General features: G+C 42.6%; 1 protein-coding gene and 1 long non-coding RNA gene across 4 annotated transcripts in view; one reads left to right on the top strand and one right to left on the bottom strand.

Annotated features, from left to right (window-relative positions):
- Positions 1-17,631, bottom strand: part of NPL (N-acetylneuraminate pyruvate lyase) — a 52,686-nt gene that overhangs the window by 11,945 nt on the left and 23,110 nt on the right. For both annotated transcript variants that reach the window (XM_036757470.1, XM_036757471.1), the window contains 3 exons: positions 17,539-17,626; positions 6,873-6,930; positions 4,102-4,177 (listed from right to left, as the gene is read on the bottom strand). In XM_036757470.1, coding sequence (XP_036613365.1) covers positions 4,102-4,177; positions 6,873-6,930; positions 17,539-17,626 — 222 coding nt within the window. The remainder of the gene's footprint in view (positions 1-4,101; positions 4,178-6,872; positions 6,931-17,538; positions 17,627-17,631) is intronic.
- LOC118848545 overlaps positions 1-17,631 on the top strand; it is a 34,109-nt gene that overhangs the window by 6,185 nt on the left and 10,293 nt on the right. The window lies entirely within an intron of this gene.

Genomic DNA, 17,631 nt, shown 5'->3' with positions numbered 1-17,631 from the left:
TTAACTAAACATGTCTCCAACTGTTCTCTTTCCCTTCAAAGAAACACTAAACACTGACACCTCAGTTGTACTATAAAAATCGAGAATTAATAGTATAATAGTGTCCTGGTCTAAAGTCCTAGTCTCTGTTCAGTAAAGACCTAATCAGCAGTGTACTTAATGACCCAAGGAAGGCAGAATCAGTGGCTGGATCATTAGGGGGCATGTATGGTGGCCTAAGATTGGGAATCTTTTTGTTACCCCAAAAAACAGAGAGGTATCTCTTTTGTTTACCACTGACCAGACCACAAGAGGGAGAGAGTCCTTAGTTTACTAAATTCATCCTCTTCAAGGACATGGGCACCTAAAGCATCAGGGACTTCTTTGTTTAGCAGTTCTAAAAGCCCTGAGATGATATATTACAAATGCTATGGAATTTGATCTTTAGTTTCACAATTGCTATGGAATGTGCATTGGAAACTACTTGGGAGGGGAGGTCTTGTCTAATTTAATAGAACTCTATAGATCAAAGATCTAGAACCGGGAAGGAGCTCAGAGGCCTTCTGGTCTAACCTTCTCATTTTACAGTTGAGGAAACTGAGGTTGAGAGTTGTCTAAGGCGACACAGTCAAAAAGTCAGGTTGTGCCAAAGTCAGGAAACCTCCCCCCAAATAGCCATTTATACATTTATTAGTGTGTCTTTGACAGTTTTGGCTAAAATTCAAGAGTAGATGATTTTTTTCTCCCACATCCCATGCTTAGCCATTTGACTTCATTTCTCTCTGGGGTACCATCTATCTCCCATGTTTGTTATTTTAGGATTATCTGTGAAAGCTGAAGCCATTCGCTGTATGTTTATGCTTCTCTCCTCTTTTTTTGGGGGGGGAGGGGGAAGGCAGGGCAATTGGGGTTAAGTGACTTGCCCAAGGTCACACAGTGTGTTAAGTATCTGAGGCTGGATTTGAACTCAGGTTCTCCTAAATCCAGGGCCAGTGCTCTACTCACTGCACCACCTAGCTGCCCCTTCTCTCCTTTTTTATCTCAAAACCGCCTCAAAAGGACCCTCACTCTCTCCTTTCCCTCAGTAATAATAACTTGGTAGTCCTTGCACTTGCCAAGATATCTCTCTTCGTGTGTCCTTGATCCTGTCCCCTTCCATGTTCTCCAGCATCTTTCATCACCCCCTCTTTCTGATCTTCAATCCTCCAAACTACTGTTTTTTTTCTTTCTGCCTTCAAACATGCCCAAGTCTTCCCTATCCTGAAAAAAGTCACTAGACTCTACCACTCCCTCAAGCTATTGTCCAACATTTTTTCCTTCATTTCTCTGCCATGCTCCTAGAAAAATATGTAGTGCTCATTGCCTCCATTTCCTCTCCTCTCACCTGTCAGCCCTCTGCAATCTGGTTTATGAGCTCATCACTGAGCTCCCAAGTTACCAATGATCTCCTAACTGCCAAATTTGAGTCTTTTTTCAGTCTTCCTCCTTCCTGACCTCTCTCCAGCAGGATACCACTGACCATCCTCTCCCTCCTGGACATCTTTTATCTCGGAGTTTTCATGACGGTACTCTCTCCTGGTTCTCTTCCTACGTGTCCGTCTGCTCTTTCCAGTTCTTCATTCACTTCACCTCCCTTATCTGTGGATGTACTTCAAGGCTTTGTCCTAGGCCTTCTTCTCTCTCTCATCTCTCTTGGTGAGCTCATCAGTGCCGCCCCACTGTGGGTTTAATTTTTATCTCTATGTAGATGACTTCCAGACATGCATTCAACAAGCCTCTCCCCTAAGACAGAGGCTCATCACTAACTGGACATTTCAAAGGGGATGTCCCCAAACTCAACATGTCCAAAATAGAATTCATTCTCTTTTCTCCAAGACCCTCATATCTACCAAATATATGTTTTTTGAAGCACCAGTACTTTTCTATTCTTCCAAGTTCAAAACCTTAGTGTTGTCCTCAAGTTCTGCTCCTCCTTCACTTCCCTCATCCAGTTTGTTGTCAGATCTTGGATGTTTCTATCTCCATCACACTTTCCACAATTGACCCCTTCTCTTTCTTCCCAGGCTATCACTTCAGTTTAGGTCTTTATTACCTTTTGCCTGGACTGTTGTACTTCTAACTGGCTTCCCTGACTTCAAGTCTCTCCTCTCTAAACTGCTGTCAAAGGAATCTTCTGAAGCACAAGTGTCTCCAGAGACCTCTCTCCTACTCAGTGAATTCCACTGGCTCCCTTATCAAATACGAACTCTTTTGTTTGGAATTTAGAAGCCTTCACAGCCTAGCTCTGACTTCCCTCTCTAGTCACTTTATGACCCTTCATGCTCTTCACACTCTTGCCAAACTGGCCTTGATGTTACTCATACACCACAGTCCATCTCTTGTATTGGCTGTCTCCAACACCTGGAATGAATTCCCTCCTCACATGTGCCTCTTAAATCCCTAGTGACTTTCAAAGCATGGTTCAAGTGCTACCATCAACATAAAGTCTTTACTGATTCTGCTAGTGCTGCTAGTGCCCTGCACCTCCACCAATACCTTTTTTGTTTTGGGCATACATATGGATGTATGTATATGTACATGTGTGTATACACACATACCCTACAAACATGTATATGTTGAGCTTTCCTGCATGTGTTGTCTTCCCCAATTAGACTGTGGGTTCCTTGAGAATGAGGATTATCTTCATTTTCTATTTGTGTCACCAGAGCTTAGTAACATGCTTGGTATGTGCTAAATAAAAGCTACTCATTTGTCTATTCATTTGGGGTCAGAAGACCTGGGATTGGGTTTCAGCTTCCACCTCACTAGCTGTGCATCTAAGGACAAAACAGCTAATGTCTCTGAGCCTTACTATCTTAATCTAGAAAACAGGGATAATACTACTCATGATACTTTCTCCATGTTTTTAAAAAATGCTTCAAATCACTAATAATTAGAAAAGTGCACATTAAAGCAACTTTGAGGTCCTACCTCAGACAGAACAGGAAAATGATGCATGCTGGAAGGGCTGCAGGAAACAGGTACATTGCCGCACTATTGTAGGAGCTGTGAATTGGTCTAGCCATTTTGGAAAGCACTTTGGAACTGTACTTAAAAAATCACTCAACTATGTATAACCCTTGTAGTTGTGCAGATGACTTTTTTTTTTTTAAAGTTCAAGGCTTTATGTTTTTACTTGTTAGATTTGGACTGTGTTCTCCTGAGGCCATCACTTTGCACCCTGAATCCACCCTGTATTTGGCATTCCTTCCTAAATTCCTTTTGCCTTCACAGCCTCTCTTGTACAGGCTCTCTTTCATTTCCCCACACATCTATCATCTTAGTGCCAGGACTACTGTAGTAGCCTTCTACTTGGTCTCCCTGCCTCAAGTCTCTCTCCACTTGAAATCATCCTCCACTCAGCTGCCAAAGCGATTTTTCTAAAGAACAAGTATGACTGTGTCACCCACTCCCCCTCAATAAACTCCAGTGGCTCCTAAATACCTTCAGGGTCAAGCATGGAATCCTGTACTTGACACTGAAAACCCTTTATAATCTACCCTCCTTTTACCTTACCTTTCCAGTCTTCCCACACTTTACCCCCTTCATATCCTCTCAGATGCAGCCACACTGGACTCCTGCCTGTTCCTTCCACAAGGCTCTCCAACTTCCCCCTCTGTCTATGCGCCTGTATTGGCTGCCCCTCAAGCTCCTCCTGCCTACCTCCACCTCCACACTTCTCTGGTTTACTTCAAGACTGCTCAAATCCCTCCCACCTTCTTCAGGGGCCCTTGCCCAGACCTTCCCACTGGTCTTCCTTTGAGCTCCCTTTTGCTTTCAGATTACCTTCTGTTTACACTGTATATATCTTGTATATAGTTATTTGAATGTTGTCTCCCCGTTAGGATGTGGATTCCTTGAGGGCAGGGAATGTGTTTCTGCCTTTCTTTGTATCTCCAGCAATTGAGAGCAATGCTTGGCACATAGGAAAGCCATGAACAAATTACTGACTGCCTAAGGGCAAATGGGATACTTGTGTCATCGATGTCTCGGCCCAGAAGAATACTAAACTGAGCATTTCAGGGATGGGGAGGGTGGAAGTGGGCCATGCTGACCTCGTGGCCTTAGGCTCAGTCTACTCACCTTTGTTCACAGGTTTGAAAAAGAAAGGGGCTATGACAGCAATACCATCAGCTCCTATTTCTGCTGCATGCTGAGCCTTGAAAAGAAGGAAGGAATAAAATGTGTTCAGGCTGGTTGTGATCATCTATTTACTTATATTGTAAAAATTGTATTTATGTACACCAGTGTTCTTAAATGAAAAGATTTAAGGGGGTCAGTCCATGAACTCAGGTGGGAAAAAATTTTACATTTCAGTTTTTTTTTAAACTTTGGTTTCCTTTGTAGTCCTATGTATTTTATTTTATGCATTTAAAAGCATTATTATGAGAAAGGATCTATGACACATGAAGCCTGCTTTAGCAGGTACTGCCAACAAAAATCCTAAAACACTCAAACAGTGATTTGCCAATGAAAATTACTGGTTGCACTGAAGGGTTTTATGGTGATCTCAGTCTTCTGAAGGCTTTTCTTTAGTTCAGGAAAATATAAACTCCTTGATGGCAGAAACTGTTTTTCTGTCTTTATAGGCTCAGTTGCCCAGCACAGTGTCTCCTCCATGGCAGATACAGGGAGAGGCCAGAGAAAGAGACGGCTGTGGGGAGGTCCGGGGTTCATAGGGAGAAACGTCCATACTTTTTCAGATTTCCCTAGCCAGTGTAATCACGGATGTTCTGCAGAGAACAAGGGCTGCTGCTGTTTATCCTTTAGGAAGTGATGCCATGACATGCAAGTGAATTGGATTTAAGTGAGGCAGGGCTGTGCAAAGTCACCAGCCTCACTCTCCCCTCTGGAGTCATCTGGGTCCAGTGGTCAGATATGGATCAGCACAACTGGAGATGGCCCAGGATGCACTGGGGGACAGAGAACAGGGGCTGGTGGAGCAAGGTTAGAACAGTTTTCATCTTGGTGGGGTAGTGTGGATAGAACACTGGGCCTTGAATCAGGAAGATCTGAATTCAAATGCAGCTGAGGCACCTCCTAGCTGTGCACCCTGGGCAAGTCTCTTAATCTCTGTCTCAGTTTCCTCAACTGTAAGCTTTGCAATTGCACAGGCACAAGAACAGCAGCTACCTCTTAAGGCTGTTGTAAGGACCAAATGAGGTAATAACTGTGAAGCCTCCAGCACAGTACCTGGCACAGCATAAGAGGCTATACAAATGTTAGTTACAAATGTTCTTCTTCTTCTTCTTATAGAGTCTCTCGATTCCTTTTCTAGTTGAAGGAGTATAGATATGAGGAAATTTGCCTCCATAAGGGCATAAAATAAAACCTGAAAGCTCAAATGGTTTTGGGCTATGAAGTGCCACTTGAACTGAGAGATTTCAAGGAGACCGCAGAGTTCGATTGTGAGGGGAATTCTGAAGGAAAGAACCTGTTAACAGCAAAGTGCAGACCTGGTTCATTCCAGGCCTCTGTGGCTGGGAGGGCAGCCTGGCTGAGGGATCTCAGCCCAACTTCTTCAGATGGAAAGAAGATGGAGACTGTGAGACCAGGAGATCATTATAGGTATCTCCCCTTTTATGCAAAACAGGCTTCCTCGTGGCCTGGCCCAAAAACAAGCCAGGCTTCTCTTAGAGGCTTTTTCTGATTCCCCTGAACTCTCCCCCTTCCTTCTGTGTATTATCTCCCCTTCTTCCTGTCTACTGTGTGTTTGCACAGTTGTTTGCGTTAGACTGTAAGCTTCCCCAGGGCAAAGTATGTCTTTTGCCTTTCTTTGTGTCCCTAGCTCTTAGTTCAGAGCTGGCCTGAGGGAGATGCTTAATAAATGTTTAGTGAGTGACTGACACCTCAGAGCTGACCTCTCTACAAGTGCTTGATAACTATAGGGGTTAGATTAGGGAGTGCCATGTGAAAAAGCTAAGGACATCCACCAGGCATGAATCAGAACTGTGTGTCTGCAGAGGAGCCACAGGATTCTGAGATTCAATCTCCACTGCCCCCCCCCCCGCCTTGCCAGAGCTAGTGTCTCTTTGAGTGCACAGGGACCCGATCTTATGTAAAATTTTAAATTACGTGGAGGACAAGGGGCAAAAGTACATACAAGCAAACTCAGAGAAGTGGTGAAAGCTCCTCTTTCCTCGTTTGCCCGTCAGGGGACATATTCTTGCAAAGTCGTTTTTCCTTTGATTCCTGATGGAGGCACAATAGAACTGTACAGTTGGTTCTGGAACCTGAGATCCTGGGTTCAAATCCTACCTCTGATACTTACTTATTTGTGTGACTTTGGGCAAGTCAGTGCTCTGTGCCTCAGTTTCTTCATCTGTAAAAAGAAGGGGTTGGACTTGATGGCTTCCAAGTTTGCTTCTTGCTCTTTTTTTATGACCTTGTGAAACTTAGGAAGTTAATGGGACTAATCATCTTATTTTATAGATGAGAAAACCGAGTTATAAATAAAAAAAGTAGAGGATATGGGATTTGAGCTGGGGTCCTCTGACCCCAAAGCCAATGCTTCTTCCTTTCTGCCTGCTGATGTCTCCAAGATTTATACTCTGCGTTTGAATCTTCCCTCAGACGCGTCTTTGCTGCATCATCCTGGCCAAGTCACTTACCCTCTTTGGCCTCAGTTTCCCCAGGGTTATCAGGAGGGTCAAATGAGACAAGTGTAAAGTGCAAGGTAAACCTTAAAGTTCAACACAAACTCTTGCTTTATTTATTTATTATTGTTAATATCATTCCATCGGCCAAGATTACTCTTGATGTTCATTTTAACCAGATTTCCCCTGTACGAAAAGGTGGGAGCAAGCCCACGTGCTGTGATTTACCCCAGATCTCTGTATACCTTGTATACATACCAGATCTTGGGAGTCTTTCAGGCTTAATGCTCCTACATGAATGATCACATGGTCCATCCTGCATAATTAAGATTAAGTGTGATTAAAGTTTAGCAGTTACTCAGAGGGATACAGTATCTCCACGGCTACATAAGAATCACATAAATCTCTAGGGCATATGTGACTATCCAGATAACTGTTTCCCTCGAATCCACTAGGAGGTGACATCAAAGGTGATTTTAAATAGTGACATCCATGTTCACCAGTGTAGAGGGAGGCGTCTAAACACAAGAAGGACGGTGAGGTTCTCCAGATGCTCCTAAAGGCAGACTACCTTGCCCCATTTACACTGAGCCCCAGAGGTCTGCCAACCTTCCTACAGAAATGCAAAAGAGAGCATTTGTTGTTGAACCAGCCATGCTTCAAAAATCAAGTGGATGAAAGATATCATAGGCCTGAGTGGAGTTGTTAGCCTGGGCCTCTAACCAACAGGGAGGAGTTTTCAAGAATGAGGTCTTCTCCAGGAGATATCAAGTGAGAAGATCAGCACCAGAAGGGACCTCAGTTATCAATGTGGTCCAGCCCCCTCATTTTACTAATAGGAAAACCGAGGCCTAGAGAAGTAAATCTTGCCCAAGGTCATACAAGTAGTGACCATCAGGGCAGGGATTAAAATCCAGGTGCTCTAACTCCAAGTCCAACATTCTTTTCTTCTATACCAAGAGAGAAGCAATGAGATGAAGGAATATTATCATACACATAAATGCTTGGTAATCCAGGATAAAAACAAGGACAACAGTTCAAAATACAGGATGTACTATGAGAGTTGCTTTTGATAATCAGCTGCATCTTTTTTCATTAGGTAACACGTCATCCTAAACATTCTGGCTTGTGAAGGAAGGGCTTATGATGTGCCACCACACTGAATTCCCGGTTTTCCTAATTAAAACCAATGGCGATATCATCCACCAGATAATTTATGCCCGTGTAGCAGGAGGTATAGTTGTCTTTGCCACTAATATTCATCAATAATTCAAAGATGGTAGGCAGACTGGCCTGACAAATTATGCTGTGGATTATTCTACTGGCCTGCTGCTGGCCCAGATGCTTCTAGACAGATCAAGCATGGAAGCTCCATGACAGTAGGGAGTATTTCCTTTTTTGTAATTGTACTTCCATCAATTGGCACAGCCCCTGGCATATCGAAGGCATGTAATAGATGCTTGTTGATCGACAAGATGTATGAAGGTCAATTGGAAGAGACAAGAGATTGGTGAAGTCATCACCAGTCACCATGGTGCCTTGCAAAAGGACATTAGGACCTGGAAGAAGGCCAGAAATAAAGACTCGGATGCTTTTATTGCTCTGTGGGTGGTGGCCTGTTTCTTAGAGTACCAGATACTGGATATATGACTGGTGTGGAAGCAAATACTCCTCTGTTCCCTCCTTGAGAAATACTGAAAGTATTTAAAAATTATCCTTGTCTGAAGTCTTATTACTAAACTGAAAGAGAAAGCCTTATTGGTTTTGTAACTATCAATTCTGAAACAGTATCCTGCTCCACTCTTCCCACATTAGCCCAGGAAGAACTCTTTCCTTCAGTAATTAGGGTAGTGGCTGGTCAAGAACAGGGACCTTAGTTGGATCTATCTAGGAGAAGGAAGGAGTCTCTTTGACTACTTCAGTTAATGGAATTATCTCTTATGTGTTCATCTTTGACCTTTTGGAGAGGAGAACCCTTGAGAAAAGTGATGAAAGAGGGACTGATGGTTATAGGGAAATGATTCTTTAAGGGCGAGATTAGAGTGAAGTGACTGTTGTTCTGTCGGATGAAGCAGACTGTTAAAAGAACCTAAACTCTAGACCCTTACTCAATCTTGACTATGAAATGTTCCTTATTATTTAAGCATCCTATAAATCAGAACTTCAAGATGATTCATGTTAGAGAGATGCCTAAGGGCATGAAGATTCTGTCAGTTTGGACATTTCTTTAAGTAGAAAAATGCTTAGATTTAGAATAAGTTAAAATTAACAGAAATTTGTTGGTGGCCTTGTGCCTACGATGCAAAGTACAGTTTTTCTTCCACACTAGAAAAGCAAGGAATTCAGTGCTGAGATGCATTGTAAGCCCACCATGGGCAAGAATGTTGCAGATAATATGTGTTAACTAATGGTGATCCTTATAAAAATAAAATTCTCATGGCACACAAAGTTTAATTACTGACATGAGGAGATATATGAGAAAGAAAGTTCATGCTGGCATACAGAATAATCCAATGAGAAAATTTAGTCTGTGAAAAGAAACTCAAGATAGAAGTTAAAATAAAAGGTGGAACTGTCCTCAAATGCCCCTTGCCATAAGATCACATCCTTCAGAAGAAAACCAGCTTCCTCATGGACCAGAACATACAGACGATGGTTAAACTATCACAATTTGGAATCTTCTATGAAATTTTGCATCTTAGTGACTAGAATGAAAAGAGTGAGAAACAGGAAAATCAAGGAAAGTCTAAGAATGCCACACCAGATGGCTTTAATATTCTCCTTAAGAAGTTAATGTTGGGTAGGCCACACCAGATGGCTTTGATATTTTCCTTAAGAAGTTAATGTTGGTGCAGCTAGGTGGCGCAGTGAATAGAGAGCCAGCCCTGGAGTCAGGAGGACTCGAGTTCCAATTTGAACTCAGACACTTGACACTTAATAGCTATGTGACCCCTGGGTTAATCCTATTGCCTCACAAAAAAACCAAAACCAAAAACAACAAAAAAAGAACTTAAGGCCAACTTCTGAGAATGGAGTAGGGGGCTAAAATCAAACGTCAACAATTCTACAAAAAACAACACATCAATACACATATTAGTGTTAGTCTGTTTAGGAAAAAAAATGATAGCTAGTGTATAGTGCTTTACAGTATTACCTGATTTGATCCTCACAGCAACTCTGTGACATAAGTGCTGTTATTAACTCTGTTTTACAGATGAAGAAACTAAAGCAGACACAGGTTAAGTGTGCTGCCAAGAATTAGGCTCATTTGAACTTGGGTCTTCTTGATTCCAATTCCAGCACTCAATCCCCTGTGCCACCTGGTACCTCTGTGAAAAGGTCAAGGGAGCAAGAGATTCTACGGTTTTGGCAAGAGCACATTTGAGATGAGTGCCCCTGGAGTTCAAGTTGGGTATAAGCAAATGAAACCAGGAATTACCCAATCAAATGATAAAGTAGAGAAAATTCAAAGTGTGAAGATGGAAGCAGAATGAAGACCAAGATTGGTAGGAGGGGGATTGCAAAGGCAGAAGGATACAAGGTGGTCATCAGAGAGGCAACTGGAGTTGGAGATGTTGGATATGGGGCAGTTCTGAGCAATGATAGGGCCTCTATCCCTGATCAGGGCTCAATGAATATGTGTTGATTAGTTGGTATAATGGTGATTTATAGTCAGAAATAATCAATAGGTCAATTCTGAAAGGAACACCAGAAGATCTCAGCTGAGCCTCAAGAATTATAAGCTGTGGCACTGAAAAGGCTGAGAATCCAGGAGAAGAAAACAACCATCAAGGGACTGAAGAGGCTTTGGCTGCTCAGTAATTAGGATGAAAATACAGCGGAAGCTCTGCCAAGGGGAGGGGCCTCCAAATGCAGCCACAGAGGAAGGAGAATTGATAATGCCAGAGAACAGCAGCCTGGGAAGCTCCTGGCTTGGCCTGTGATCCTATTTTGTTTCCCCTTCCTGTCTGTAGCTGTGTTCCAGCCAAGCCCTCCTGCTTGCTGGTGCTCAAACCAGGCGTTCGGTCCATCTGTCCAGTGACTGGGGTGCACGTCTTTCAGCTGTGAAGAGACCCCGTTCTTCCCTATAAGGGCCACCTCTTGATGTTCCCAGATGCTAGTGCTTTTCCCACCCTGACGTGGCTTTTTATACATGCTGTTTTCCCACAAAGAATGTAAGCTCCTTGAGGTCAGGGGACCATTTCCATTTTTGTCCCTGCATCTACGTGCCCGGCCCAGTGTCTGTTGCATGCTCAATGCTTACTAAATACTTGTGGAAGGAAAATGTAAGGTTTTCCTCACAAAAACACAGGAAAACCAGGATAGTTTCAAAAGTATAAATAAATAGAATAACGGGTAGTTTTTAGGGGCAATATATTAATTATTTAATAAATTGTCAATAAGTTTGTTGAGGGGCTGCTAGGTGGCGCAGTGAGTAGGGCACTGGCCCTGGAGTTCAAATCCAGCCTCAGACACTTGACACACTTACTAGCTATGTGACCTTGGGCAAGTCACTTAACCCCAATTGCCCTGCCTTCTCCCCTCCAAAAAAAAAAATTGAAAAAAAAATTTTGTTGAGGACATGCTATTTTTAAGTCATTTCACCAGGCACTGTAATTGATAGTGACACAAATAAGACTATGAACAATGACAAATATAATTAGGGGAATATTTTTGTACATGGGGGAAAAAAGAATAAACAGGTTCTCCTAGGGGTACAACTAGGGACCAGGAGAGTCAGTTTCACAATTATTTCCTAGCCCATAGGTCAGTTCAGTATAGGCAGCTATGTCTTCTCCCTGGTGAGAGCTGAGAGGGCCAATGGTTGTTCTCAGAGATGCTATCACCTATGAAGAAAGGCTGAACTAACCAAGGTTCAAAAACGGGAAGAGAACAAAGTCTATCACTATAGGTTAGTGAGCCTGACTTTGATTCCTGGGGAAATTCTAGAACGGACTATTAAAGAATCACAGAATTTCAGAGTAGGAAGGGACCTTAGTGATCACCTAGGCAACCTGACAGCCGAATAAAGAAGGATCCCTTCTACGGTACAATCCAATGGTCACACAGCCTGGACCTACAGACCTCCCATGAAACAACTGCCTCCTGAAGGTTTTTTCTTATACCAAGTCTCAATTTGTCTATTTCACCCACTGATTGCTCCTAGTTCTGCCCTTTGGGGACAAATGGAACAACAATCCCTGGTCTAGGGAACAGCCCTTCAGATGCTTGAAGACAATGATCACATCCTTCCCAAGTCTTTTCTTCTCTGCTCCACTTCTTCATGCGGCACAATCCCAGTCCTCTTCAGCTGCCATCAGTCTTAAAGGTCTTACTCAGAGAGTGTGGCACTAGCAGGAAGACAGTATGCCTGGGTCTTCAAAGCCCCTTCAGCATGAATTTTTAGCATTTCAAACTATCTCTAGCAGTTTATGGTTAAATTTCTGTTATTTTACTGGGCCTCCAACTTCTGAAAAATTACATGAGGTCCATTTCAACTTGGCAGGTGGTCTCCTGGGATCTGTGATTGTCCCTGTGCTAACATTTTTTTCTCAAAGATTTGGATAAAAGGATTGATGGCATGCTCATCAAGTTTGCAGATGATGAAAAGGCTAGGAAGGAGATAGCCATCTATATATCTGTACTATAGCTTGCTATATATAAATATATAGATGGCTATCTCCTTCCAAGATATCTATATCTTGCAATATAGAGACATCTGGATAGATAGATAGATGAATATCTCCTTCCTCGCCTAGCCAATCACCCAGATGAAGGCACAGTCAATCAACAGCTGAAGGGTCAATAAACATTTATTAAGTGCCTACTATGTGCCAGGCACTGTGCTAAGTATATCTATCTAGATACACACAAATGTGTGTATGTATGTGTGTATATCTTCCTAGCCATCTACTCCCTGTGTTTGTGTGTATACACACACACACACACACACACACACACACACACACACACACGCTTACATAAACATGCATGCATACACACTTATAGACATACACAAACACACATACATACATATATACATACACACACATGGTTTAAGGGGTAGATGGCAAGTTCTCAAATGGCACATTCTGATTTCTTCCTGGTCAGGCAAGCTGATTTATTGAACATTTAGCATGCCCTGTGCCAGGGCAAAATGGGGCCATGGCTCTTCTTCAGGATGAACTTGGAGTTGGAGGAAGATTCTCCATGCTAGCATGCCTGACTGCAGTGCAGATGCTGTTTCCTACTCACAAGGTAGAAAGCCTGCATACTAGACTGTTAGCAGACAGTGAAATGGCCCTTGAGATTCGGTCAGATAGTACTCTCCTTGTCTGTGGGATAAAGTTAGTGAAAAAGCCCTGAGAATACCATTGTGGAGAGAGATCAGGTCCTAAAGGTAAACAAAGATGGCACCTTGGAAGCCCCTAGGATCATACTGAGAGAGAAGGCTTAGAGAGTGAATGGCCCACTACAGTCCGGGCTTTAACCAGATATAGCACTTTTGAGATAGATCTTGATTGTCCTTGCACTTCTCCTTGGCTCCTTCTTTGCTCAACAGCTTCTTATTACTTCTAGGACAAAATGCAAACCCTTCTGTCTAGCACTGAAAGCCCTTTACAACAGCTTGGACCCAACCTACCTTTCCAGGATTATCATGCATGTCTGTCCCCTTCACATATTCTTCAGTTTAGCCAAAGTGGCCTGTTTGCTGCTCCTCAAACATTACCCTCCATTATGACTTTGCACAAATGTCCCTTGTGGCTGGTGGGGGGGGGGTACTGCCAATTTACCTTTACCTCTTGCCATCTCCTCCATGAGGCCCTTCTTGCTCTCCCCCACTCCAGCTACTGCCTCTCCTGACCCTCTAAATCACTTTGCATTGATCTTATATATAATTCTATGTGTAGCTGTTGTCTTCTCCAAATCCTTGAAGTCAGGAATTTTTTTGTTTTTGTATTCCCAACGCTTAGCACAGTGCCTGGCACACAGTTGGTGCTTAATAAATGCCTGTTGATCGAGGTCCAATCCTTCTTTTCCTGCATCGGGCTCCCTAAAGAGACCATCTTCAGCTTTAGGGGTATGTTCCCCTTTATCCCTTGCTAGCACCCCAACAGGTAAATCTAACTTCCTTTCCCTGGTGAAACCACCTTCTTCCTCTTCCCTTTTCTCTAGGTCCTCCTCCTCCTTCTCCTGCCCCACCTTCAGGTCAAATCTTCCAAGTCCTTTCTCCTGTCATCCTTTTCCTTTAACTGGATCTCTTCATTTTTACCTCAAGACCTTTTCCTTTTTTTTTTTGGAGGGGGGAAGGCAGGGCAATTGGGGTTAAGTGACTTTCCCAAGGTAACATAGCTAGTAAATGTGTCAAGTGTCTGAGGCTGGATTTGAACTCAGGTCCTCCTGACTCCAGGGTCAGTGCTCTACTCACTGTTCAAGACCTTTTCCTTCACCTTGAGAGTCCTCCTCTTTCAATTTCTCTTTAGTTCTCTCAATTTCCCTCCCTCAAATTCAATCTCTGGGTCTCTTCACAATTTCCAGATCTTCTGAATTTTTTTCATGTTTCCTTCATAGAATCCTAGGGTTGGAGCTAGAAGCAATGTCAGAGGCCATCCAACCCCTCACGTTACAGAGGAGGAGTCTGAGAGCAAGGAAGTTTAGCGGCATGCCCAAGGTCACACAGGTAGTAAATGTAAGAGGAGCGGTTGAGAGCCAGCTTCCCTGTGTCCGGAGCCAGTGGCTAGCACAGTGTCCCACATATAGTGCGTGTTTAATAAGGGCTTCTTAATTGATTGATTTCCACTCTACTATGCTGCTTCCTTGAAAAGCAGCCTGGAGTACTGGAAAGAATACTTAATGTCAGGGAATCTAGGTTCCAATCCTGCTTCAGACATTTGCTGGCCAGGTAAGCATGAATAAGTCAGTTAACTTTATAGCAACATACTCTCATCTGCAAAATGGGAATACTTGTACAACCTCATGGGGATTATTGTGAGGAAAATGCTTTGCAAACCTTAAGGCTCCATATAAATTCGGAGTTGTTCTTATCCTCCTTCCATTCTAGTCCTTCTCCTCCCATCCAGTGATCTCCCACTGAACCAAAGATCAAGCCTTTCAAGGAGGCATAACATGGTCAGGACTTCAGTTATCCTTCATAGTCAAAAGCAGAGCATCTCATCATTTCTTGCCTGCTGTAATGACCACGTCATCCTTTAAAAGGCGAAGAGAATAACGAAGGGAGTTGCTATTCTGGGGCCAATTCTCACTAAAAAGGAGTAACCAGTAGCTGAAATAGCATCTTGGCAGGCAGTGACTACTCCAACTTGGACTTGGGGATAGAGGCATAAGGGCAGGCATGATGGTTTGACATCCACCCTAGATTTGGGGGAGGAAATAAGAAAGGCCAGGTGGGCTCCTTTGCCCTAACATTGTACAGAGGAAATCAGACCAGGAGGGATGGGAAACCCTTAAGAATGAGATTCTGAAAGCACAAAGAAAAGCAATCTCAATGGGGAAGCAAAAGAGGAGTTATGTAAAGAGATGGATGCGGATGAAAAAAATGGAAATAGCTAATCGCTTGGATTTTTTTTTAAAGATGCAGATGAGAAGTGTCAAGAATGCTAAATTGGGTGGATGCTGGCTTAATGAATCAGCAAAATGAGGTTGGCTAGGGATTCAAAAGACAACAAAATGTGGTTTGGGAGTAACTATCTTGGAAAAGAGGAAGATCAAAGAAGGGCCGGGGCTGCTGGGGACAATGAGTGATAACAGATGGCAGAAAGACTGGAAAAGGACTCAAAGCTTCTATTTTTTCTGCCAAAGAGGATGATTTTTGGATTAGAAAAGATAGAGAAACAATGACTAATAGGGAGTTGAAACCCAAGACAAGCACGGAGACAGTAAAAGAACACCTAGCTGTCCTTGGTGAACTTAAGCCAGCAGGCCCAGATGAACTACGTACCATGATACTGAAAGAACTGGTAGATATGACTACTGAGCCATTATAAGAGAGGTTTGAGAAATCTTGGAGAGGTAAGAGATGCCTTGGGGCTGGTGAAGGGCAAAATTGCCCCAGTTTCTAAAAGGTAAGAGAATATAGACTGCAGTTTCCAGGAGGATTGGTTTAATGATACTTCCTTACACAATTTTATAATGCATTATTTTTCTTTTTTTCCCCACTTTAAGTTTTTTATTGATGGACTTTGGTTTTTTTACATTAAAGTTTCCCTCAGCATATCTCTCTCTCCTCTTCCCAAAGAGCCATCCCATAACAAATAATATTTTTTTAAAGATAAAAAAAGAAAAAGAAAAGCAAGAGGGATAAAAGTCATCTTAACTGATCGATACATCAAGAAAGTCTGAAAATCTACGCAATTTAATGTATTTCTAAAGGGATGTTTAGCAAACATCCAGAAAGGAAGTAGTGATTACCTAGATCCATCATGAACAGGTCAAATTACCTGCACTTTTAAAAAAAGTTTTTATAGGATGATTAGGCTGGTAGGTAAAGGGAGTGCTGCAGATAAAGTTGAAAATCTCACTTGCTATACTTGTAGAAAGGATGGAGAGACGGTAGCCTAGATGATAGGACAGGTGACTAGATTCAGAGTTGACTGAATGAAGGGATCCTAGGTCTAGAACCAGAAAGCAACTCTGGGGATTTGAACATAGTTCAAAGTCAGCTTGGAAGGTGGTTTCTGTGGAATGTTTCAGGCTTTTGTACTTGGATTTGTGTTATTTAACATTTTTAGCAATCGCCCAGATGAAGGCATAATCAGTCATGAATCAACAGTCAATAAACATTTATTAAGTGCTGGGATACAAATACAAAAAGGAAAAAGAAGATGGTCCTTGCCCCCAAGGAGTTTGTAATCTAATGGAGACAGTTATAGTTGGCAAGATTAGATTGTAAGATCCTTGAGGGCAAGGACTGTCCTTTACCTTTTCGTGTATCCTCAGCAGTACCTGGCTTGTAGTAGGCACTTAATAAATGTTTACTGATTATCAAATTAGCAGCTGACATAAAGTTGGGGGGAAGGGGGAATAACTCACACATTGGATGACAGAGCAAGGCTTCAAAAACATTCTTAAGAGTTTAGAATATTGAGCCAAATTTAACAAGATTTAATTTAATGGGAATAAATGTAAAATCTTACATTTGGGTTAAAAAAATGAACTTCATAGCTTTTCATTTGAAAAAAAAATCTGAGTTTTACAGTGCCAAAATCTCAATAGGAAGCAACTGCATAATATGGCAGGGCCAAAGCTGGTAGCAATCTTATGTTGTAGTAAGAAAAGGACAGTGTCCAGCAATGTGGAAGTGATAGTGGTTTACCTTGGCCTGATCACATCTGTTCAGTTATGGGAGCAACTTTTTAGGAAGGACGTTGATTAGCTAGAAAACATGTAGGAGGGCAGGCAGTCAAGATGGTGGCTATGCCATATGAAGATTAGTTTAGAGGGTACATGATAGCTGCCTTCAAATATTTAAAAGATTACCATATGAAAGAGCCAGTTCTGGCCAGATCCAGTATGCAGAACTAAAAGAAATGGGTAGAAATTACAGAGAGCCACATTTAGGTTTAGAAGGAAAAATTTCCCAAGGATTAGTGCTAACCAAACCTAGAGTATGCTACTTAGATGGTAGTGGGGCCTCTCCCTGGAGGTTCAAGCCACGCCTGGAGGACCACTTAAGTATGTTGTAAAAGGGATTCTCGGTCAGGTGTGGCTTGGACCAGATGGCCTCTGAGGGACCTTCCACTTCAAAGTGTCAATGACTCTTGTATTTGTGAGCACTTGGAAGATTCTTTCCAACAAATTGACCCTGTGCTTAATCTCTGATGGACAAAGGAAATGTACTTCACGTAAAGAAACATTCTGTAGCAACTTAGCAAATGGTCCTTTCCATCCCAGGACAGCTACTTACTTATTCTTCCCTTTTGTCACCCACTCTTCTGCAAGTTGTCGCCTCTCTGGGACACTCAGTGACAGGCCCTCTCCTGTTGAACCATTCACTGTT

The sequence above is a fragment of the Trichosurus vulpecula genome, chromosome 4 (genome assembly GCF_011100635.1).
Source record: "Trichosurus vulpecula isolate mTriVul1 chromosome 4, mTriVul1.pri, whole genome shotgun sequence".
In the NCBI taxonomy this organism is placed as follows: domain Eukaryota; kingdom Metazoa; phylum Chordata; class Mammalia; order Diprotodontia; family Phalangeridae; genus Trichosurus; species Trichosurus vulpecula.
This window is presented reverse-complemented; position numbering and strand designations above follow the sequence as displayed.